General features: G+C 37.2%; 1 protein-coding gene across 1 annotated transcript in view; it reads right to left on the minus strand.

Annotated features, from left to right (window-relative positions):
• ndl (serine protease nudel) overlaps positions 1 to 25,557 on the minus strand; it is a 215,943-nt gene that overhangs the window by 12,787 nt on the left and 177,599 nt on the right. Inside the window, exons 17-46 of the mRNA XM_080171787.1 lie at positions 25,360 to 25,438; positions 25,199 to 25,257; positions 24,798 to 24,840; positions 24,461 to 24,523; positions 24,110 to 24,252; positions 23,610 to 23,680; positions 23,181 to 23,248; positions 22,934 to 22,999; positions 21,027 to 21,077; positions 20,483 to 20,582; positions 19,607 to 19,711; positions 19,162 to 19,227; positions 18,623 to 18,759; positions 18,343 to 18,465; positions 17,964 to 18,048; positions 17,578 to 17,636; positions 17,308 to 17,393; positions 16,464 to 16,537; positions 15,958 to 16,025; positions 15,462 to 15,528; positions 15,020 to 15,103; positions 14,341 to 14,364; positions 12,450 to 12,583; positions 12,005 to 12,126; positions 10,942 to 11,037; positions 10,495 to 10,565; positions 10,146 to 10,202; positions 8,718 to 8,775; positions 7,295 to 7,384; positions 6,128 to 6,197 (exon numbers count right to left, since the gene is read on the minus strand). Of these exons, the coding sequence (XP_080027913.1) occupies positions 6,128 to 6,197; positions 7,295 to 7,384; positions 8,718 to 8,775; positions 10,146 to 10,202; positions 10,495 to 10,565; positions 10,942 to 11,037; positions 12,005 to 12,126; positions 12,450 to 12,583; positions 14,341 to 14,364; positions 15,020 to 15,103; positions 15,462 to 15,528; positions 15,958 to 16,025; positions 16,464 to 16,537; positions 17,308 to 17,393; positions 17,578 to 17,636; positions 17,964 to 18,048; positions 18,343 to 18,465; positions 18,623 to 18,759; positions 19,162 to 19,227; positions 19,607 to 19,711; positions 20,483 to 20,582; positions 21,027 to 21,077; positions 22,934 to 22,999; positions 23,181 to 23,248; positions 23,610 to 23,680; positions 24,110 to 24,252; positions 24,461 to 24,523; positions 24,798 to 24,840; positions 25,199 to 25,257; positions 25,360 to 25,438 (2,419 nt within the window). The remainder of the gene's footprint in view (positions 1 to 6,127; positions 6,198 to 7,294; positions 7,385 to 8,717; positions 8,776 to 10,145; positions 10,203 to 10,494; positions 10,566 to 10,941; positions 11,038 to 12,004; positions 12,127 to 12,449; positions 12,584 to 14,340; positions 14,365 to 15,019; positions 15,104 to 15,461; positions 15,529 to 15,957; positions 16,026 to 16,463; positions 16,538 to 17,307; positions 17,394 to 17,577; positions 17,637 to 17,963; positions 18,049 to 18,342; positions 18,466 to 18,622; positions 18,760 to 19,161; positions 19,228 to 19,606; positions 19,712 to 20,482; positions 20,583 to 21,026; positions 21,078 to 22,933; positions 23,000 to 23,180; positions 23,249 to 23,609; positions 23,681 to 24,109; positions 24,253 to 24,460; positions 24,524 to 24,797; positions 24,841 to 25,198; positions 25,258 to 25,359; positions 25,439 to 25,557) is intronic.

Below are 25,557 nucleotides of genomic sequence, written 5' to 3' on the forward strand. Positions count from 1 at the left end.
TGTATTGTGATAAAACTAAAAATAGAACAGGCTTGGATTTGTTGTGTATTGTGATAACAACTAAAAATAGAACAGGTTTGGTAAACAAATCTGTTATGTATTGTGATAAGGACAAAAATAGAAGCTAGATGTAATATAACAAACGCCCTGATAAACAATCTAACCACCCCAAGCCTACAGCACAACAAAAATACACCCCTTATTTCAGAGGAAAGGGAGGGGCCCACTCTCCATTGAAGGAAATACAATCAAGGTGACATAACAGATAAGCCTAGGATTAAGGAGAAAGGGCACCATTACCTCATCACACAGTTACCTCAAACCCACAGCACTCCCCCCTTCCTCACAGGGGGAACGGACGGATTTACCCCGTCCCCTCACGCGCTTCCCCCCTCCTACCCACACTTGACTAAGTCCGCCCACGGTGTGGAGCTAGTGACCGGGAACACAGAGCGCCATTTACGGGTAGCGCAACGGAGTGCAGAAATATCATAAAATTCAACGGACAAAGCAGACCAATGAGAGAGCGAGTTGAGGGATAAGTGCGCGTTTTACCTGTGTGCGCGGATTTGACGGTGCGCAAGCGCGTTGCAAGGACAGGAGATTTCACGCACACACACACACACACCGGAGCGGAGCTACTCCATAGCATCTAACAGAGGTATTTTTTAGAAATAAAGAATTACAAGCTTCTCCCTCCTATCTATAGTGTGATAAAGGAAAACCAAATCAGTTCCTGACAGCAGTTCAGACCCTCAACACCTATCTACCCCTACCAGCCTACTCTACAACCTCAGAATCCAACTAGTGATAAGTACAGCTAAGTTATATCTTTGTAACTAAACTACCAACCTAGTGATAAAACAGTGTTGGCTGTTAGGCTAGAAAGCCTCAAGTGACAAATCATTTATAATATTGCCTTATAACCTTGTGTCCCGCCGTTGAACCGTTGACTCGATGGACCAGCCGCAAGCGCCAGGAGGCGACCAAGCCCCAGGATGGCTCCAGGATGACCCTCAGCCGGCTCCAGCCGAGTACCGCAAGCTGATGCTGAGTAACCTGCCGGAGTATAGAGGACCGCCCAAGCAATCCTGGAGTTCCCACAACCGCAGACTCGAGATGTCATGGGCGGCTTACCGCGTGCCGCCCCATGACTCCCTCAACCGCCGCAACGCCCTTTTACTGTCACTGGTAGGGCAAGCGGCGGAAATGGCTTCTCATCTGTTTGGCGAGGCAGGCCAAGCCTTGACCTACGAACAGGTCAAGGCCGAGTGTGAAATGTTATTTCGTCCCGCCTTTGAATCCCAGACGCTTAAACAAGCGTTTAGGGATTACAGGCAACACTCAACAGAACCTATACAAGCATACATATCAACAAAGTGTGCCTTGTATAGGGACGCCTACAGCCATGAGGATCTCGAGTTGTTAGTGGACGAATTAAATCGTGGCATTCGTAACGCTAATGTGAAACGTGAAATGATGAGTCATGAGATCACCAGTGTACCTGAGTACACACGGAGAGCCATGTTCACCGTCACAATGATTACCAAGCAGCTGAAGGAGGGTGTGTGCCTAGTGGACGCTACCGACGGGCTTACAGGATCAGCCAGCATCCAGTTGCCCCAATATGACGAGTCGGAGCCAATGGAGATTGGCGCCTTGGCTCCGGGTCTCCACCAGATGGGGAAGGTCGCTCCAGATGACAAGGTTCCAGGCCGCTGTTTCCGCTGCCAAGGGAAAGGCCACCGAGCTCGAGACTGCCCGACGCCTATGGAAGTCAGCCTAGAGGAGAGACGCACCCAGCCACGCCGTGACCGTTCTGCCAAGTGCGAGCGTTGCCACTATGCCGGCCACACGGCGGCCGAGTGCAGAGCTGACTGGGACCAGGTAGCCGGCCGCAGGCGCACCGCAGACAAGGGTGCTCCCCCAGGAAAGCCCAGCAGAGTAGCCCATATGGAAGGGAGCGCGCCCCCAGCACCACCGCAGCAAGCAGCCGCCCCCAACGCCGCGGGCCGAGCCGACGGGATGCCGCAGTTTGGGACCGTTCCAGCTAAGATCAACGTACTGGGCGGCGCGGCTGAACCCAACCGGGTTGGCCTGGGCTTCAGTCTCAACCACCTGGGGCCGGAGTTTGTGCAACCCAACAACATCGCCGAGCCAGAAGTTCTGAGGCCCCAGCCGTTTAGCCTCAACATGATGGAGCCTGCTCGACTGAGCCTACCCAGCAAGAGTGGAGGGGCGCTACCCAGCGTCACTGAGACGGTGTACGGGGAGGCCCTGGCGGCCGCTGAACGAGAGAGGCAGGAGGCGCTAGCCAGCGCATCAGAGTCGATGTATGGGGCGCCACCCGGCGCCGCCACCTGCGATGACTGGGGGGTGCTATCCAGCGCCTCCAATCTGGTGCCTGGGGCGACAACCGTCGCCGCCACCGAGATACCTGGATCCTGGAACGAGCCAGCCTCCAACCTGGTGCCTGGGGCGACAACCGTCGCCGCCACTGAGAGACCTGGGTCCTGGAACGAGCCAGCAGTCCCAGAGGAAGGGGTGACACCCGTCACCCCCAGCCAGCCAGCGCCACCAGCCTGCAGGGAGAGCCCAACTACACGCCATCCAGCGCCCCCTGCCAGCCGAAGGAACCCAGCTGCCCAGCACTTCCAGTCGAGCTAGGATAAGTTAAATTTAACAAATGTGTTGTATCCAAACCATTGTAAAACCCCAGCCTTGCCTGTGCCCCCTGCACCAGAGGCTGGGGAGATTGAAATTTGGGGATATAAGGACTTGCCTGTGCCACATGCACCTGAGTTCCTAGGGCAGGGGAGGGACGTGAGTCAGGGCGAGCCTGTGCCACACGCACTTCAGCCCCATGCCACTGGGCATGCCATGGACAAGGGAAGGGACCCCTTGGGGCTAGGGGAGCCGACACCCAGGCAAGCGCCAGTCGCCTGCCAGTCTGTCATTGGGGAGGGTATCGGGGTGCCCCGGCCACACCAAGATAACGCTCAATGGAAACTTGTATCTAGCCAGGAGCAGCCCAGCCGTGTCCAGCCCCGAGAAGCAGCCGTGACCCGAGTCGAAGATCCCCAGCCGCGTGCGCGAGGTAGATGGCTGTCTGGTAGCTTCTCACACTGGTGGATGGTCCTGTGGGGACTACTGCTGGCAGCCGTGTGGCCTACAACCAGCTACGTCCTGGTGGGATGGGACTGTGCCAACCCCACCCACGTCACAGCCTACAATAAAGAAAAGATGTGCAACACGGAACCTCTACACCAGGAGGTGCCCCTGGGCCATGAAGTACACGTCCTGCAGCAAGTCAAGATTAGGGAAACAACAGGATACAGTTGCCAGCTCACTGTGTCCCAGTGGACATTCAGGTGTGGGGTATGGGGTCACCTCAAGGTGACCTCGGTCCCCACCCTCATGAGGCCAACCAAGATAGATCCAGAAATGTGCCGAGACCTGGCCAGGAACCGAGGCTACACGCTGCCAGGCAAGACCCAGCCACTTACGTTCCAGCTGAACCATCCCCTGTTCTTCACCCTCGATATGGTGGGTGCCCTTGTCAACAGCCCCGAGGGGGTGGGTTGTGAAGGGGAGGACGTCCACTTCGAGGGCCAGCTGTACCGCAATGAATTAGTGCTCCAGGAGCGACGGCTGCTGGTCAAGGAAGAGACCTACGTAGTAGAGGATGGACGGGTGGAGTCCCAATCTGACCACCTGGCCTTAGAATGTCCCCACTCTGAGCTGTCTTGCATCACTGGGGAAGCAACCTACGTGTGGGACCACCTGGGGAGAGATTGCCCCTTGAGGCTGATCCGCAGCCTCCAGCCTAGCCTAGTGATGGATGCGTTCCTGGTTGACCATCAAGCCCAGTTTTTCATCAACATGACCAACCCCACCTCAATAGTGAACTGCGACTTTGAGGCCCATGCCACCAACCACCCAGCATTGTTCGTGGCAGCTGACCCAGCCGCGGCAGCGCTGCCCAGAGTATCGGCCAGGGATGTTGATGTCCCCTTGCAGGCCCAGATACATGCAGGTTATATTGGATTTACTCTGGAGACACGCATGAAAAGCACAGCAGCAGAAGAAGTAGCGGCCAACTGCTGGAAGCTCCAGCAACTAGACCCGGCCCACCCGGTGCGTGTCCAGGGGAGCACGTTCTCGGTGCTGAGGGGAGATGTCCTGCTCCAGCTTACCTGCCAACGCAACAAATATGTTGTCCGTGAACACAAGGAATGTTGGGACAAAGTACCAGTGGAGCCCACAGGATTTGTAGACGCCGTGACACGAGTGTATAGCGGCCACGCCACCAAGATTCCCTGCTCCTCCACATACCCCCTGACTGTGCACGCGGAGGAAGGCTGGATAGAGTTAACCCCCGCTCCTAAGAAGAGGCCACCCCCGCTGGATACGCCCAAGCAGCTGCTGACAGAACCCTTGGATGACTTCAGTTCAGGGGGCTTGTATTCGCAGGCTGAATTGAATGACTGGCAGCAACTGCTGGCGTTCCCAGCGTATAAAAGCGCCATGCTGACCGGCCTGTCCTATGGCTCATGCGTTCAGCAAGGTAGCTGTTCGGCCACAGGGGACCATGGGATAGTGTCCTACAACATCGACCGACTGGCGGAGGAAGGAGAGGCCGCCCTTGATGTCTGGGCTGGGTTCAGACAAGCTATTCACGAGTGGGGAGATGGCGCAGCCATACTGTGCTTGCTGTTGTTAATCCTCAAACTGCTGGGGGACCTGACCATCATTTCCCTGGCAGCAGCACAAGGAGGTGTACGGGCAGCCATGAATGCGATGTCACAAGTGTTCCTGTACCATCCAACTTTGTACAGGAAGGCCTTGGCCAGAGCCCGGCTCACCCATGCCAAGTCCCGGGACTTTTCAGTAGACTGGGATGCCATTCCCATCGGCCGGGAAGCAGCCGAGGAAATGGTGTCCATGCGATCAGCCGATAGCGGGCATGACCGCCCAGGCAGGCCAGGACCGCCCTCTGGAAGACCCCGCGGCCCCTCGGGAGGTCAGGCTGCCGCCCAGACGGTCAACTTGGCAGCCAGTGCCCCAGCCGCTGCCAACAACAACCAGAATGCCCCGCTGCTGACCGTCCCAGCAACAACTGTGCCACCCGCCAACCTGACACCTGCCGGCGCTGAACTACGTGTCCAACCAAAGCCAGCCTCTGCCTTCTATCCCACGTTGGGAGCCCATCAGCCCTGAGAAACACTCACCACTAGGATTCCATTGAATCATTATCATTTGTATATATCTTAGCCCTAAGGAGCGGACCGAAGGCCTCAACCACTGTCGGAAGTCTGGTAGGGAAACCCTCTCCCAGCCTTCCGAGGGGAGAGTTGTGGTATTCGGCAACCGTGAGCCATGCCTATGGCACCCCTGACCGGGGTTCGGGGAAGGGCCAACGGCCCTCCCCCGAGCCCTGGGGAAGGGGTCTGCCGACCCCCTCCCTATGTCTAAAATTAATGATTGAATCTGACAAGCTTTATTATGGTTAAAACTGTATTGTTAATTCCCCCCACCCTTTCCAGGGATGGGGGATCATTATTGCCCAAACTGACTATTGTATATGTATTATAATGCTTTTATGTTATGATTATTTATTCCTATCTGTGTAGTTATTGTTTGTTGTATATAGCTTTAGTACTCTTTAGACCTTCAATAAAGTGACAACTGAAATAGATGTTGATTATTATTTAGTGAATGCTAGAGAAGCGTAGCTTCTCTATAGTAAGGTGTCCACGTCTGTCACACTGCCGTAATCTAATTGAACTCCGGTGTCTGCCATTTATCCTCGGCGGATACCACAAATATACTAGGTTTATGTTTAATATTTGGGTTATCAACTAAAAAGTTAGGTTTAGGGTTCTTTTTTAAAAAATAATCGTAACATTTTGTCAATTCCTGCAGCCAAAGCTGAGTTACCCACCCGCACCCCCCCCCCCCCCTTCAGATTAAAATCTTGGATAACCTTGTTACATTGCGCATGCCAAAATTTAAACAACAAAAAACATCTTGAAACTGAATGTACATATTTTTGTGGTGGGGAATATGCTGCTGCTCTTTCTAATGCAAAGCTATGTTTTATTTAGAGAAAATAATAATATACTACCTATGAATACACGTATCATTGCTAAATTTATAGTTTTCATCCTCAAAGGCTGTTAACAATCCAGGAATTTCTAAAAAAGAGGGTATTTTAATTTTTTAGTAAAGTTGTGTGTAACCGTTTAGTCAAATGCTCTTCTTAAGTCAAACTGTGCGGATGTGCCACTTTTTGAAACTAAGAGTAAAACGCGCATGATATCAGCCCATAAGAGAGTTACAGCTCTGAAATTCGGCACAGCAGTTGCTTTTGTGAAGAACAGTATGAAACTGAAGAAACGGCGGCGGAACCGCCGCTCCCGCCGAAAATCGCCGTTTCCCGCAGAGATTTTTTTGCCTTTTTTTCGTCAAATTAGACAGTTCTCAATCATCTGAGATAAACTTTTTTTCTCATAATAATTTCCCTTATACTTTAACGTAACACTCAAATTAATATTTCTAACATGTCAATATTTAAAAAAAAATGTAAAATCCTACAAGTGTCTAGTGAAAATATAAGGGATTTTTTTTTATAAAAAGAAGTTTATCTCTGAAGATTGAAAATTGTCTATTATGGCGAGAAAAGGCAAAAAAATTTCGGCGGAAAACGGCGGTTTTCGGCGGAAGCAGCGGTTCCGCCGCCGTTTCTTCACAGTTCCATATTGTTCTCCACAAAAGCAATTGCTGTGCCGAATCTTATAGCTGTAACTCTTTTATTGGCTGAGATCATCCACGTTTTACTTTTCGTTTTAAAAAGTGGCACATCCGCCTCCCCCCTTTGGTCAAAATTAAGAAAAGATTGACTTGAGAAGAGCATTTGACTAAACTGATATACACAACTTTACAGAAAATACACAAAAATGATCCTCTTGATTAAATTGTGTAGGATAAATAAAAGTAATTAGAGTGCATCATTTTAATTTTAACATATAAAGTTATGCAAATGATAACAAGCAATAGTTTCTTTAAAGGTTTCAATTTCTATTTCATCACACCTAAGATCTTTAAACAATTAGCAATAGGTAAATCTCCACCCACACACACACTTTAAAATTCATCTTTTTATTATTGCTCATACTAAAAGAGAGCTTTTTAAATATTATTTTAGAGGGTTGAGGTACACTCCCTCAAAATACACACTGACATCCTGTTACTTTAATATAAGGATTGTTGATGAATCAATACTAATACTTACTCTCAAGCATTACAGAAGTAGCTAGATTGTAAAACTGTTTTGGCTGTGTATTTAAATTTTCAGTATTCAGGCCAACGTAGCTATAGGTTCCTAAAAATGATTTTTATTAACTCTATAAACCTGTAACCATATTATAACATGTTGCGAATATGAGGCAGTAATGGGTTCGAATCTCAGCCCATATACGTTCAAAGTTTTTACCTTCGTCTGCTTTGTCATATGCACAACTTTAATAATAAGAACAATGGAAATGACTTACTCATTACTTGCACAGTTAGAACTTAAAGACAAAGGTATTACACTCAAAATTTGTTGATGTTCTACACGAACAGACGGACGAAGGACATACTCCAGTCATGTAGTAGCTGCGCCACTAAAAATTAGATAGTTTCTAGTTTAGACTCGAGTGAGCCAAAACTAAAATTGCATTCTCCCAAGTTCAAACAAACAATATATAAACAAGGACAATACAATCCATAAACAGAATTGAAATATCAATACGATTATATTTGATTTCATTTGCTTTTTATTAAAATATATTATCTTGGCAGGTGTTAATAATACCATGTATATATACTAACAGCTACGCCCCTAGGGCGTCTAAAGTTACTTGAGTTCTAAAAAGAATTTGTAAAAAAAATTGTAGAGGGAGTTTTTTTTCTATGGGTGATTTCTATTGGCAAGATGGTGGCTCCCACCCTTATAACAGTTATAAACCTTCCCAGAACCTATGAAAAGCTACATTCTAAAGTAAACCATATCGGCCCATTGGTTAGCAAGATCCTTCGGTACGACAAACCTCATAATACTTTCATAATGATATATATTTATGAAGCAGTGTCAAGATCAACTATAAAGATAAATAAAACTTTAAAATATTGAGTAACTTTCTGCAGACATTTTAGAAATATTATGTTAGGTAGAGCATTTTTTTAACTTTATACAAAGGATTTAAAATGGACAAAAAAAGAAATATCCTAAAATTTAGCACAGCAAAATAAATTCCAGGTTTGAATAAAAAAAATAGTTTTGTTAAACGTGCCTTTTGTATTTTTGGGCTAACAAAACTGATTTTAAATCTTATAATTGTACATTTTTATATTCACGGAAAACTGTTTATAATACGATAACATAAGTAACTATAATCGCATCTTATATTAGTGATTGATTTTGTACTTATAATTTAGAACCATTACTGACCTGTTGTATTACGACAAGCCATAGCTTCACCCTATTCTTAGTGTCTAACTAAAGGGGACTATGCACGAACGAGAGCAAAAGAATTTAAGCACATTCCAGCAGTGATTTTGAGTATTTTTTCGGTGAATACGCTAGGTGTCTGTTTAATATAGTTATACTAACTAAAAAAAATAAGTTTCACCAGGGTATTATATTAAAACCAGTATTTTTAACCAGTACTTACCTGTTGAATTACTACAAGCCAAAGCTCCGCCCCAGGTAGTTACATATTTATTTTCTTCCTAAATTTAGAATATTTAAAGCCATTTTTAGCCTCAAGCTAATAATTCAAAAAAATACTAACTTGTACGGGTTTCGTGATTTTGAGCAATTATGGGTAGCAATGCTTTTAAGTATGATAATCTTTTTATCTGCCCCCAGAAATTATTTCATTTGTTGGCTATACCTAATAGCCTTGATTCCAATTTCTACAAAAAGTAGTCCAATGACTTTCCCTACCATTTAGTCATAGGGTATCAAAGGTTAAAATTCATATTTGGAGTTAAATTGTCAAATAAAAGACAAAAAAGAGAGAGAATACATAAGTATTAAACATTAGAAAATCACAAAACCTTTCCAAGAATCTATCTAAAATAGCAGCCGAGAAAATCACATATCCCTATACCATTACGGATAGAAGGACTGACAGATATACAAAGTTAACTAAAGAGTAGCTTAACTTATAAAAGTAATGTATTTCTAAAATATTAATCATTAAAAATTTTAAAAATATAAATTGGAAAATATTATTGAATTTAAAGATTCTTATGAATTGATTTCTGTTAATCTTTATCTTAAATGAGTTTTCAATGGGTTGGAATTGGTTTATTTGAAATCAAGGCCAATACTTCAAGTCCTTTAAACTTTTCAAATAGTTTGTGGAAATGTGCAGTTCTAAAATGATAACATTCCAATTTAGTTGGATTTTGGAAAAATATTGAGTCACAATTGAAATCATTATTTCATTTTTCAATAAAGGGAGGAAGGAGTAGGTTGCGCTAAACATCCGTAAAGGTGTGAGTTTTAAGGCTTAAAAATAAAAGTAGAACGGTAATATTCACTAAATATGTGTATTTCTTATTGAAAAGAACTATAGACAAAAATTTTTTTAAAAGTAAACTTAAATTTTATCGCTCTACTACTGTTTTTAACTTAAAACTCACAACCTTTACGGATTTTTAGCGCAACCTACTCCTCCCTTTCTAACAAAATAAGCTTGACTTTTGAAAAAAATAAAAAGTAAAGCTTAAATAATTTCACTAATGTAGTAGTTGCTTCGCCCAAACATAAGAAAATTGCGGGACACCACGTTCAATGGCATAAAACCTACCCATAAACATTACCTAACCCCCCTGAAAATATTTAGACAGTAACTTAATTTTGTATTGGAGGGAAAGGGATGGGAGGTTATTCTTATGTTTTTAAGGATACTTTTCTTTAAGGGGTAATGTCCCAAGAAAATAGCCTAAAACCTAAGTATGATCATTAGATATATCCCCTAAAAAGCGAATCCCAATTGGTCCTGCAGTTAGTGAAATCTTAAGCTTTAAAGAGACATACAGAGAGAACTTTTTACTTTTTAAGTAGTAACCATTGATTAAATATAGTTTACCGTTAGACCAAGCTTGCAATTTCCATTGACAGCATCACTGCTGTCACAAGTACATAACTAAAATAAAAATATACAGAAAACATACAACTCTGAATTTTTTATTGAACAAAGGCATTTGAGGAAACCATTTACAAATGTTTACCATGAAAGTGGAGAATTAACATATTATTAGTTTTGTTAGACAAGTACGTCTAAATTGCGCTTTTTTCAATTTTGAAATATATTATTCAGATTTCTGAAATATATTCTATTTTACATTATTGCTAGCACTATAACTCTAAAATTGTTAAAGTTTAACTTATTGAGCTAAGCTATCAAGATGATGTCATCCTTGTTTTCTTTTTTTTACCTGTTCTTCTGAAGAACATTTATCTGCCAATTCCACAGCATAACCGTCCAGTAGATTGTTTCCAGTCTTACCTGGTAATAAATAAAATAATAAGTGAATATTTCTGCAAATAGGATACACGTACTATTGGCAACTGAGTCAAGCTCTGACCTTCTAAGGCTTTCCTAACCTAATCATAAAAAATGCACAAAAAGTAATTTTTGGCTCCAATTTAGATAAAAATTAAATTCTTAATTTTCTCCCTGATTCAATATCTATCAAACACTTTTTAAAATATATGTAATAAATATATCATAAAAGTATGACCTTTTAATTACCTGAAGCTTTGCAGGTTGGGCTTTTGGGGAGTAATTGAGACTCCTTTATACCTTTAATTATGACCTTATGTGCCTTCTTACCCTGAAAGAACGTTATATACCTATTGTTAAAACAAATATAATTTCTTACCAGAGACATGACATGCAGTCTGAGGTTTAAAGTCTGGAAGACCTGGACACAAGTGCCTCACATAGTTGGTCATCTCAAATGGACTATCCAGATTGGCTACAACAAATTTTATTTTATAAAAACAAGATAAAAACTTACTCGGTTTGTATCAAAAAGTTTTAAACTGCGGCTTGTTATTTAGTGTCAAGTAAAAATGTAGGGGGAATTTTAGGAGAAAAAAATAAGTTGATTCAAAACTGTCCAATTTGGCGGGAAACTGAGTTTTTTGGTGAGAGCGGCAGTTCCGCCGCCGTTTCTTTACAGGTCCACATTATACCTCTTTAAAGCAACTGCCATGACAAATTTCATTGCTGTAACTCTTTTTTAGTGGACTTTCTTTGACTTTTAGTTTTGGTTTCAAAAACTGTCACAACTGCCCTCTCCCCCACCCCCTTTGGAAATGTAACAGCATTTTCCTCTGGAGGCAAAGCAACTTACATTAAAACTAAAATTGAAAACGAAAGCAACTAAGGTGGGGTCGGGGGGGTTAATGCAACTATCTCGTAATCAATGAGTGAATGGGACTTAGAATTGGTATTTCGATCTGAAATTTTGCATGTGTAATCCTTGGTAGGTCTATTTTCTATAAATCGAACTAAAAGTTGGAAAAGTAATGGCTGGCGGCTTAGCCATTTATCCATTTTTTGCCTACTTTCAGGACAAATTAATCATTAATTACGTAGGAATCAACTTTTTAAAACAAATTTTTGGTTTAATTTTTGTTAAATGATAATAACTATTTTTATAAATTTCTAGTACCAACATCTACCAACTAGAACCGTTTGATAACATTTTGGAGCGGCAAAGAGTATTATGTTGAGATAGGTTTCGTGACTAATTTGCACTGAAGATAGCCAAAAAATTGGCAACTTTTTGTTCAATTTAGGGAAAATAGACCTACCAAGGATTACTCGTGCATAATTTCAGATAGAAATTTGAATTCTAAGTGCTATTTACTCATTGATTACGAGACAGTTGCATTAAACCACCCCCTTCCTTTACAGAAAATAAAATAAAACACCACCTACAAGAACTTTAGTTCCTGAAATGCTCTTGAATTTGCCAAGCCTCCTGACTTGAGAATGTGGGCTCCAGCCAATGGTTTCAAGAATTTCTTTTCCTCCTACAACAGTGTTGAAACCTTTCCTAAATTAGAATTTTCCAAATCAAGAGAAATTATATGAAAATCATATACATATTAATATAATATTTCTTGAGCCCATTTTATTGTATAAAAAAAGTTTGTCCTATTTTCACAAAATATTTTCATAATAAAAAAGTTCCTTTAGTCAAAAATAGCATTTCATTTTAAATATTATTAGTTTCTATTAAAATCACAACCAGAAAACAATATTCTTATAAAAATCAATTAATTTTAAGATTTAATCTCTTGTACATGAAACATTAAAACTAGAACTGAAACTGGACAGAGCCAATAAATTACAGAAACTTAAAAAAATATGTTTTACCTTCTGAGAAGACTGACACCACAATCCCAGGTAGCAAGCAAATATTTTGGATGAATTAGCGAGGCGCTGCAAACATATTCACCATCTGCTAACAAGCTCACCGTCCATGGGTGTACTCCCATTCCTCCTAATACCTGAAATGGCCCTAGATTTTTACAAACAAATTAAAGAAAAAAATATTTTTTTTAGTAAGGCTTGGAAACTTATCAGCAGTCAAACTGAAAAATCATGTATCACTAGTAAAATGTAGGTTTTTTAGCCACAAAGAGGAATACTCTGGAAATTCGAACTGATATCATTTATTTATACCTATATAGAGAGCCCCACGTCTTTATTTAAATCATAAGTGCATAGCCTAAAGAATAAATTGCATTTGAACTTGAGTATATTTTTTCTTTTAAAAAAGCTGTAAAAATGTGTTTTTAACCTAACAAATTCATGAAAAAAAATCCGCAAGTCAAAATATGAAAAATCTGGGAAGCTTTTTAGTAATAAAATTCATTCTTATTGTGATTATTTCATAAATAGCAAACACGCCATATTTTGCAATAGATCTAAAACAATTTGTGTTGCTTGTGAAAGAAAGGGCAAGAATTGCCAAGATTAAGAGAAAAATGAAACGTTGTTTGTTCTTGAAAAGCTGGTGCAAATGAAGGAACTAACAGGTCTTTGTAATACTTGTAAAACATATTTATAAAACATATTTGTAATTATGAATTATAAATTCAAAGTGATGTGTCTATTAAAAGCAAAACTGTTCTAAAAATAGTGTTGGTCCGTTTACCCGTCCATATAGTTTTTTCCCTGTTAACTTAGGCATGTTAGAATTGTCTTATTGATTTCAAACTTTGCATGGTGATTCCTTTAGTAGTTAAGTATTTATTTAGAAAATGTAGCAACTGTATAATCGTTACCAGAATGTCCGTACTCAGTTTTTCAACAAATTTACTCCAATTTTGTTTTGACATTTAAAATATTATCATATATTATAATTATTCTCTAAGTGTTAATGTTTGTTCGTCCTAGTGACCTATTCCAGTATGAGAATCTGAAAAGCTATAATAATTCTTTTGAAATCTTTATATACTTTGAAATTTATTTTTAAATTTTGAATGCCATCTTAGTTTATTAAATGTATTTCTATACAAAACAAATATTATTGTGGATTTAAAAGAACTTCATATAAAATAATGAATAAAACTTGTTGGAATGATGTTAGATTTTTGGAAAATAGAGGGTTTTATTAGGTATAAAATATAAAAATATGAAAAAAATTAGGCTATGCACTTATGATTTAAATAAAGACGTGGGGCTCTCTATTTAGGTATAAATAAATGAAAACAGGTCGAATTTTCAGAGTATTCATCTTTTTGGCTAAAAGACCTACATTTTACTAGAGCATTGTATTACAGAAACAACTTTCCACAGATATTAAATAAAAATCATTGATACGAGTTTAGTTTTCCCGGGCCATCGACCCCCCCCCCCCCAGTCTGACAAAACTGGTTTTAATTTTTCATTTTACTATCCGCAAAAAGCTGTCTAAAATACAATGCGATAAATAACTGATTATTCCAGCAATATTTCATTATTTCTACTCTTATTTCTTACCAACTACGCTTATTACATCCTAGACCTAGTACACCAAAATTTACTCCAAAAAAAATCCATTTTTTAAGATTAATGAATTTGCTTAATCAAAGCCCCTTGTCTTGACTAAGTAAAAAAAAATATTATTTTTTTAAGTTTAAACTATAATACCTATCTAGACCAAACGTGTAGGAAGAATTGTAAAAAAATATTCTCAAATGCTTCAAAAATTTAACCAAACAAATGCTTAGGTAGTATAAAATTTTTGATAAATAACATTTCTATTTAAACTTTTTATTACCTGAGTTGTATCCGTTACACGATGCCTGTAAATTCAAAGATTTAAATAATGAATCTAAAATACTTTTCATTGTCATTTCATAAATCCAACATTTGAAAATTTGAGCACGTTACTGAAAAGATTCTAAATAATTTCTTTACGGAAGCCCTTCCAGTTTTTCAATTAAAAAATATCATGTCTGTTTGTCTGTAGCTTATGATCACATTACCGGCTGGAACGACATGGTATTCCTTTACAATGTAACTTCTCATAGTTCCAAAATATTTTTGGAAGGGTATCTCAACACTCCAAAAAGAAAGAAAAAACTTGTAAAATATAACCCCCTTGAAAGTAAACGGTCGACTTCTCCCCCCACCTCCTATCGTCCCTTTTGTGTCCCTATAGGCTTCTCTAGACCTAGCCGCTGGTTTCTTATAAATTGACTAGCAGCTGCCGCCCCCCCCCCCACCCTAGCATTTAGGGGCTCTACATCCGAAGGGATATTGTCGAAGGGCAGAATAATAGCCTAAAACCAAACCCAGACTTATTTATAAAAATAAAATAGCCTAAAACCATCTTAGGACTTATAAGAAGGTTCACTGTAAATGAGAACCAAATCGGTTTAGCGGTTACCTAGATTCTTCGCTACAGGCAAAAAAAGCTTACTACTTTATATAATAGAAAATAAAATCTTTGTTTTCCTGAGAGCCACAGGATCTCCACATCTAGGTTCTCCACAGGTTAGGTAAACATGGTAAATACAGCTGGATTTTCCTGTTGTATCCTTAAAAATAAAGTATTGATTATAATATTACATTCCATTTTTAGTAGCAAAGCTTCATTATAAATTACTTTCGTCTGTCCGTCCGTTACGCTATGTAGGTAATTTGATTTTCTTAGCTGGTGTTTAAAATAGACTGCTAATTTTAGGTGAAGATATAGTTCTTAGTAAAAGTATTCATTAAACAACATACTCGGTATTAATTTAGATTCATAACTTATTTTTAGTCTATTCTTCTCTTTTTGAAGTTAAGCTATTTTATAATTCACTTAATCTGTCGCTTCGTCTGAAATGCTCTAGGGATAAAGTAATTTTTATACCATGATATTTAGTGTACATAATTATAAATAAATTCACTTACTCCAGAATTTAATGGTGATTCATTTTTCTGAATTAACTGAAAAGTTCCGTCTGAGAAACCCATGAAACTAAAAAGATAAATGTTAAGAAGAAATAAATATAAAGGGGAGCGTTTTTCTTGCTGGTTTGAAGACTTTAATACAGGAGTTTAACGCTGAAATTTGGCAGTTGCTCTGATAAAGTATAATATAGAACTGTGAAGAAACGGCAGAAAACCCCCCCGGTGCTTGTCTAATTTGGAGAGAAAAGGCAAAAAAACTAATCGGATCTTCCTCCCTTTACTTTTAATTTTAGTTTTATAGAGTAAAAAATATTTTGAGAGGTCATTTTTTTCAAGAGGGGGATTTATCTTCAGAGGGTGGTACCCTCCCCCAAAATAGTAATACAATTTACGAGAACCAATGAGCAGCTAATCTGTTAAGGAATAACATATATGTTAAGAGTTTAATAAGATCCTTCAGTACGGACAGAAATATAAGGATATAATTGTGGCTTACTTGCAAAGAGCACTTGTTAGCCTGTTATAGAATGTTGGCACACAGATGGGCTTCCATTCACCACCAGACTAAAATAAATATGGAAGTAAAATATACATGGATATTATGACAAGGAAAGAATTTTCGCCAATGTAGGTTACTTTGTCCCCTGTCATCTATTTATTGCATTGGTTGGGCCGTTTCCAGCAGGATGGGGTGGGATGGGTTAGCGGGAAAGGATGGGGAGATAGCTATTTTAGCCCGCTACAAGGTTCACTTAGATATTATAGAAAAATCTGATGTAGGATCCAAGTAATAATAAATCCATTAAAGTAAATTTACATAATGATAGACAAATACTTGTATATTTGAAACAGTGCAGATGCAAAGGCATTAGAAAGTTATAAAAGGTTTGCAAATGGACAAAAAATTTATGGTAAATGATCAGAAATATTATTGATAACTTATTACCTTTTAAGGAACTATCCCTTAAAGATATCATATAACACAAAATAAATAATACTTACGAAAAGAACCAGGTATCCAGTATTATTCTTGATAATTTCTCCAGTACTGGACATAAGAACTTGCTTGTTACTCACTAAATAAGTAAATTAGTATCAGTGAATATTATGTTATAAACTGTTAGGACCTTCAGAAAATGGTGAACAATCAAAGGGCGTGTTGTCATAAGTTTATGTTAGCAACCATCCACCAATCATTTGATTAATTATAACCAACAGCCATTGAATTTTATCCTCTCAACCTTGAAAGACACAATGAACACATACATATCTATGTGTATAAACATTAACTATACATAGAACAGTACAGTCCACTTCATCCTCTCCACCCTGACCGTCATGCTTTGCTTTGAAATGATAACATCTAAGTATATAAATATTAGGTTTACTTAGAACAGCACAGTCAGTATCATCCTCTCCACCCTGACAGTCATGCTTTGCTTTGAAATGATAACATTTCGGTATATAAATATTAAGTTTACTTAGAACAGCACAGTCAGTATCATCCTCTCCACCCTGACAGTCATGCTTTGCTTTGAAATGATAACATTTCTGTATATAAATATTAAGTTTACTTAGAACAGCACAGTCAGTATCATCCTCTCCACCCTGACAGTCATGCTTTGCTTTGAAATGAGAACATCTCTGTATATAAATAATAATCATCCCTAGAACAGCACAGTCCACTTCATCCTTTCCACCCTGACAGTCATGCTTTTAATGAACACACATCTCTGTATATAATTAATAATCATCCCTAGAACAGCACAGTCAACTTCAATCCTCTCCACCCTGACAGTTGTGCTTTTAATGAACACACATCTCTGTATTTAAATAATAATCATACCTAGAACAGCACAGTCCACTTCATCCTCTCCACCCGGACAGTCATGGCGCTTATCACATTTCTTTCTTATACTCAAACAGATAGCAGTTCCTGATTTCATGCACAGTATGGTTATTTTGAGAAAGGATTGCCTAAAAAGATAAGCATGAAAGCTAATAAATCATTAAAAATATTTACAAAAGGTCCCTTTTCGTTCTAAGAGTAAAGCCTCAATAAAAAATCTATGGAAAAGAACTTTTCTCATTTAAAAATCTATCAACTGTAAGCACTGTTCCTGGACATCTGAACTCGTTTGATTTACAGAGAGTCTGATTTTCATCTGAGCCATCCTACAAAAACATAAAAAGTGTAATTTTTTCACATATTTTCTATAAAGTTGTGTTTCAGCATTTGGTCAAATGCGCTTATTAAGTCAAACTGTTCTTAATTATGAACATTTTATGTATGTACATTTGGTAGAAATTGAGAAGATTGACTTAATAGGCGTATTTGATTGAATGCCAACACAAAACTTTATAGAAAATTCAGAAAAAAATTACAATCTTTATTGAAAAAAGTGTTCAATAGGGGAGGTTAGTTAATATGGAGTTAAATAACTCCAATTTCTTTAATCCTCCTTGAACATACTAAATGTACGGCAACAGAAAAGTGGTTACCCAACAATCAGGAATTCCGTTATTAACCAAAGAGGAATTCATCTGCTTCATCCTATCTCCGCAGGAACATCCTGCTTCATCAGATCTAAAACATAAAGAAAATGTAAGAATTTTTTCAGGGCTTACTTCTGTTAAAATATTAAATACTAGCGGCTACGCCCCTTTAGACCTTTAGGGATACTTGAAATTAATTTTTTTTTTGGGGGGGGGCAGGGTTAATTTTTTTATACCCTTCCCAGGACCTATTAGAAGCTACCCTGGAACGGAGAAGCCTATCGGTTCAGCAGTTAGCGAGATCCTTTGGTACAGACAGACAAACGCACACAAAAACAACTGGTTACTTTACTATAATGATAAATAAATTTAAAAAAAAACATACTTATCAGCACAATCAAAGACTCCATCACACTTCTTGTAGGCAGGTATACACTGATCTGCATAAGAGCATTTTGTATGGTCACTTCCACAGGTAACATTAGTTGGAGTGAATTTTGGCCAATCACTAATAGGTACAGTTCTGTTTCATATCTTAGCTGGCAAGCATATGTATAAATTTTCTGCAATTTTATTAAGTTCTATTTTAAAGTAAATGCAATGCAGAAAAAAACATTTAATTTTATCTTAAATAGATAATAAAGACAGAATAAAATATGAAATTCCTAATATCAACAGCCAAAAACTGATTGCTTTCATTGTGATCATCTTCATTATCAGCTTCAGTACCATGTCCATGATCATGATCATGAATATGACCTTCAGCAGACTCCTCTTTAAAAGGAACTTCATCTACATCCCCCTGAAAAAAGTTAATTAATGTCCGAGTTTGAAAAGTTTATTAATACATTAAGTGGAGATTGCTTTAATCTTTTCCTCTTTAAGAGTTTTTCAACTACGTAATTCATCATCCTAATATATAGGTAATAGGATGTTTGTAGGCATGTATGTCCCATAGCTGCTAATACATAAAATAAAGTAGCAATGTTTATCTCGTAAAAAGCTAAAGATATCTGAAGATACTGGTCCATCTTGGTTGTAATTTTAGGGAAGATTATAAATGTCTTAAGGTGGCTCTGGCTTATTTCCCAGTTATGTGCAAAGCAACAAGTAAATTACATACCTAATATTCATACAAAATTTACATATTAGTTCTGCTTTAATAAGATTGCAAATATATGTAAAATTAATTGTAAAAACTTACCAAATCAGGTTCATCATAGAGTTGAACACCTTCTGGCAGTACCTGGACTCTCTCACCATCAACCTCCTAATGACAAGCAGGATAAACAGAGAAGTTAATTACAAAGATAATATTTCATATAAACTATTAAACTTATGGTTGACTAATGTATATAAATCTAGTGAACACTATACTTTTACAATGTGACTTTATAACTTTAAATGCCTCTTTAAAGAATAATGAAAATATAAGTACTTTAATTAAACAGAAAAATTGTTAACATTGTAAAAACACTAGTATCATAAACAATATTTTATTGTTATAAGCAATATTAATACCTATTCATTTATGTATTAATAGTTGCAGAGTTGCTCTTTTTAAAGGTAGGGTTTAGTCGGTGTTTAGTTGAGTAGCTCTTGGTTTCAAAAAGTGTCAAATCCGCCTTCCCCCTGCCCCCACTCAATACCTGGCAATATCTAACATCACCATTATCAAGACAGCTAACTTTATCATCACAAATTTCTTGTGTAGGAACACATTCTCCTGTACCACACATCAGCCCAGGGCAAACCTAAAAATGATCTTGTTCGTGCAAAGTACCTTTGAGTTTTATAGGGGACTATTTTTGAACAAGACCAATTGATACTAAGCAACTTCTAACATTGATCCTTAGTATTTTTTAGTAAATATATTAGGTTTATGTTTAATATTTGGTTTTACCATGGTTATACATGAAAAAACTTTGAAATTATGATCATTTTTTGATAAAATATCATTATATGTTTTTTTTAGTTCAAACTGTTGTTTCAAAAGCTTTAACACAAAAGTATTATTTTGATAAAAAAATGTATATATTGTAGGAAATAGGTTTGGAAACCTGTAATATTGTAAACAGTTAATTAATGTACTTTGTCATTAAACCAATAGGTATAAAACATAAACCTAGTATCTTCTCTAAAAAATACTAAGGATCAATGCTGGAAAGTAGTTAGAATAACTTGGTCTCGTTCGTGCATTCATAGTCCCCTTTAAAACTCAAAGATACTATTTCATTTTCATGACATTTTTAAATTTTGAACTAAACAAAGCATTTGATATTGTTTTGGTTCATTTATCTATATCATCAGATAGAAATCTAATATATTTAAAAAACATCATAGAAGAGGAAAAAATTTTGTATCACTAATTTAAATTCAGCTGTTTTTCATGAAACTATCCTTTTACCCCTTTAAATGTAACAGGCACCCAACAATAACATATCTATATATGTATTTAATAAGTATATGTAAGGCAATCATAAAATTTATTAAAGTTTGTTCAACTACAAGCTTATGAAAACTACCTTTAAAGGATCTCCAATTTTTGGTATGGTACCGGCCATGATCTGTTCTATCCATTCATAATATTTGGATAGTCTCACATATACACCTGGCTCCCCTGCTCTAAAATTAGTTTGTGGTTTTAGTGTTTTCTAAAGAGGAGTAGATCAATAACATTGTGTTTTTTAAAATACCCGTTTCATAAGTTGAAAAAATAGCATTAGCTTAAAAACACAAGTAATAACTAGAAGACTAGAATAATACAAAAATGGTAATTTTGAAAAATTTCAGGTATGAGGAACAAACAAACTTATTAAATCTATCTGCATCCTGATATACATCAACAATTATGATACACAAAATTATCCATTCTGTCGATTACAATTAGTGGTTTAAACGTTTGAGCAATCAACTTAATGATCCAACCAATCAAAATTCACATTTGGCCCCAAAGTTGTTCAGCCAACGGATAAGAAAACATTACCTATTATAAAAACTTTTGAGACCAGTGGACAGCCCAATGTCCCCTCTTTCCTTGCATATATTCATATAAAATTTTAAACTTACCTTCCACATCCCTTTCCATGAGAAATAACCCCAGCAAGATAGTTCTCGTCACTAAAAGTATAATTTGTTATGATAAAATATTATATTCAAGGGGGGGGGGGGGAGTTCTGACACATTTGCGTAAACGGTGAGTATAGGCTTTATCTTTGGACTGAGAGGATAGGTTATTAGGGATAAAATCATTCTTATATGATGAATTTCCCCCAGATTTAAGATTTTTTGGATAGGCCTCCAGGTTCCGGAGCTCCAGGCCTCCAGGTGGTCTCTGTACAGGTAAAAATGAAAAATAAAATTTTTTTTTTAAAGTTAAAAATCAACTTATAAAACAAAATATGCATATTTTTTCTTCAAATATGTGAATAATATTAAAAAATATGCATATTTTGTTTTATAAGTTGACCTGTAACTTTAAAAAAAATTTTTTTTTTCATTTTTACCTGTACAGAGACCACCTGGAGGCCTGGAGCTCCGGAACCTGGAGGTTTATCCAAAAAATCTTAAATCTGGGGGAAATTCACCATATAAGAATGATTTTATCCCTAATAACCTATCCTCTCAGTCCAAAGATAAAGCCTATACTCACCGTTTACGCAAATGTGTCAGAACTTCCCCCCCCCCCCTTGATAATTTTGTATTTTTATCTGCGATTTTTTCCACAAAAGTGAAGTTTTATGAAGCTTTGCCTCCCTCACTCTGTCCGTCTGTCTGTGTGTTTATACTGCTTAGAATTCTTTATGTAAATATCTGTTGTTTTGTGACTGACTTAAGATTTTTAAAAGCGAAGCTTTTCTATAATTAGGGTCGGTCCGTCCGTACGTCCGTCCGGAACAGATAGCTTTTTTGCTAATTTAGGCATGTTAGAATTGTCCTATTGATTTCAAACTTTGCATGGTGATTCCTGTAGCAGTAAGGTACGATTTAGAAAGCGTAGCAACTCTATAATCATTACTAGAATTTCTGTACGTCCATTTTAAACATGTTGATTTTTTTACTTTTTTAACAACAAATTTTTATGTGATCTAATCATCTGATTGATCTGATTTTTGGTATACTGATTCCTGGGACAACAAAGTACAATACTATAAGCGAAGCAACTCTATAATCAAGTCCTAAAAATGTAAGATTGTCCCTAAACATTATTCTGTATCAAGCAGTTTTTCAACAATTTTACTTACAATTTTGCTTCGACATTTATACATTTATATTCTGATTATTCAGTTCTGACACTATACAAGTGTTAGTGTCCGTTTGTCCTACCGTTTCAGTGCTTTGCTTTTATGGATGTTCTCATCCTTGTTTTGATAAAAATAGGTTAAATCTCACTGTTTAAAAAACAAACACACTAAACATTCACATAAAGCTAAATTACCCTATTATATAAAGTAGTAAGGTTTTTTATTGCATGTAGCCTAAGATTTCGATAACTCTACTTATAGATGTTGGGATGGTTTTATGCCATTTTATTTTTTTTAGGTTTAAGGGGTATATACAGGGGTATATATTCTGCACAAGATTAATTTTTTTCCCCTGTTGCAATTTTTTTATTCTTTTCCCTCCTGTTTTTTTTCCAGCAAAAGAAGGGGGAAATGGTAAAATATTTGCAGAACTCTTAATTTTATTCATATAATCTCCCCTCTTGCATATTCTTTTAGTTTTTTACACCAGGGAGGGGAGAAAAATGGAAAAGAAGGTTTTCAGTTCTCTTGATTTTTACATTTTTTTCCCTCAGCCACATATTTTAAAATTTTTTGTTTCACCTCCCTTTAGCAGGGTCAATTTTGCAGAATTACACCCCTGGCGTGGGATGATTAACGCTATTTTTTACCACTTTCTCTACCTCCACAAATACAAATTCCCTGGATGCTAGTTATTAATAATAAAGAAAATAATTATCAAAATAAACTTACTTGTACGACTGGCAGTACAAGGGGCCTCCAGAATCTCCCTGGCAGCTGTCCTGGCCCTGTTCTGCTCCTGCAAATACGTATCCAGGGATAGGGCAATCTTGATAAATTAATCTTACCCTATTTTTTTCATGTGTGATATTTTGCAGAATAAAAGGCGTATTTTGCTTCAATTACTAAACTTAATTTACAATAGCTTTTTTATTGGGGGGTTGGGGTAAGGATCTTAACTATGATTATTCTCTCCCTCCCTGCACATATCTGATAACTGACGTTGTTATATGATCTCCAGCAATCTTCCAGAACATGTAGCTTTACCTTAAATATATCATCAAGTTTAGATTTACTCTTTTACAGGGTTGGGGGATGGGCAAAAAGTCATCTGAAAGGAAAACAAGCCAAAAATGCCTCATTGGATTTTCACGCCCATGTTTAAAAACTTTTATAACAACTAACTGTTGGGAAAAAATACAGTTATACTTTTAAAATGCTAACTCCTTGAATGATTAATTAAGATCTTTTAAGTGAAATATTTCTAAAATAAACTATTTAAATGTAAATACGTGCATATTATGAATATTTTTTTTACACTTGTTAGGAATTTTAGGTATATAAATTATTTTTTTAGTCTGATTGTACGATTCGATTGAAGTTGTCATCCATTGTAAGTCTTTCTTACCTCTTTAAGCTCTTCAGAAGCAAGTCCTTTTTCACTGACAAGTCCCCAACCAGCTGCTGTACACGTTTGTCCTGAGAATAAAAACTTTGCTGAAAGTGCATGTCGAGCACTAGAATGCCCCCTTATTTTAAAAGAAAAGGTGATTTTTTTTTCCCCACTGTCTAATCCATGCAGGGGGCCATAAACCTTCGGATCAAAAAAAGCCTGAAACAAATCCCAAACTTATCAAACTAAAAGAAATTGACTAAAACTAATCCAGTACCTATGTGTAGCTTCTGCGCAACCGCTAATAAATACCTAGTTAAATAGTTTAAATTGAAATCTGGGATCATGGAAAGAAAACGAAGTAGGGTGTTTCGTAGCTTTTCTCCTAATTCTAGCCCCTGCAGGCTCAATTTTATGGGCAATAATTAACATATACCTAACCTAAATTAACCTATCAAAAGCAACTGTGAAAATACGACGAAACTAGCTACTGTTTTCTTTCAATGGTCCTAAACCTGGATCGGGAGTCATCTCATCATTATACGGTAGACACATGGGCTGTGCAAGTCTGTTCATAAGCACTGGTCTGTCCAGCTTTCCAAGGGCGAGGTCATGACGCAGGAAGTTGGGCTCGTATTCAGGGTGCATGTACACTTCACTGGAAACAAGATCAATAATAAATGAAAACTATCAAGTGATAGAAATTATACTTTATAAAAATTAGCGAAAAAAGCCATAGTTCCTGAATATTTCGTGTCATTTTTCGATAGAAAAGTATTTCAGACAATTATATTTGAAAAATATACATTTCTTTAAGTAACTTAATTGGTAATATTAGAAAAATAACAAATTTACAGAACACTTACGTAATAACTCTGTTTTGTTCCCAGGGGGATTGTGAGATCTTTCTCTGCATTCCAATTCTAATTCTAAACACAAGTAAAAAATCAAGGTAATTCATATTATCTTTATAATATAGCTCCAATTCAAATTAATTTTAGCTGGATTAAGGATAGGGAAATTACAAAGGCTAAGCTATTAAGACTACCAAGCAAAAAGGTAAATCTGAAGAAAAACTTATTTAAAATGTAAGAAGAGTAAGTATTTATAAAGTTTCTTCAAGATTTTATAAACAGCTGAAACCATTGGTGAGTAAATTTAGGCATTCATGTTTGTTCTTTTTTATTTGAGTGTTAGTATTACCTGAAGAACTTATCTCCTTTTTCATACTTGTACAAACAATGACCTAAAAAAGGGGACTATTCACGAACGAGAGCAAGATATTTTAAGCACCTTCCAGAAGTGAATGAGTATTTTTCTGTGAACATACTAGGTTTTTGTTAAATATAGTTATATTTACGAGAAAAAATAAGTCTCTTCATAGTTTTATATGGGAAAATATATATATCATCAAATGCTGTAAAATACAAAAGTACATTATCCAAACTTTTTACATTATTACAATACTTTGGGTACTTTTATTTAATTTTGATATGCGTACCTTAGCAATAGAGTATCTACACGGCAGTTATATGGATATATTCTAATTACCTACTTATATCTAGAAAAATTATTGTGGTAAAACTGAGATTTGTTGTTAATACCTGCTGTTAAAATCCAACTAGGGCTAAGTAAGGTTGCTCCACAAATAAAAGCAGAATTTCTATAAATAATCAAAAGCTTATTTAAGAAAGATTAGTAGATATAGATGATATGAATGTATTTAATAGGTAATTATTATTATAAAAAATTATCATTGAAAAACCTGTATAAAGCAACAGTAGAAGGCCAGAGTTTGATATTGCTTTCCATACCACCAACAATTTTACCTTCTGTTCCTTTAACTAAATCAAAAATATAAATAAAGCAATAGAACAATCTTAAAGGTACTGAAGTCATGAATAACACAATCAAAGGCTTTCTTTAGCTCAAAATACAAAAAATTAACACTTAACTTTAGGAT

Source organism: Acartia tonsa, chromosome 9 (genome assembly GCF_053477335.1).
Source record: "Acartia tonsa isolate MP-2025a chromosome 9, ASM5347733v1, whole genome shotgun sequence".
Taxonomy (NCBI): Eukaryota; Metazoa; Arthropoda; class Copepoda; order Calanoida; family Acartiidae; genus Acartia; species Acartia tonsa.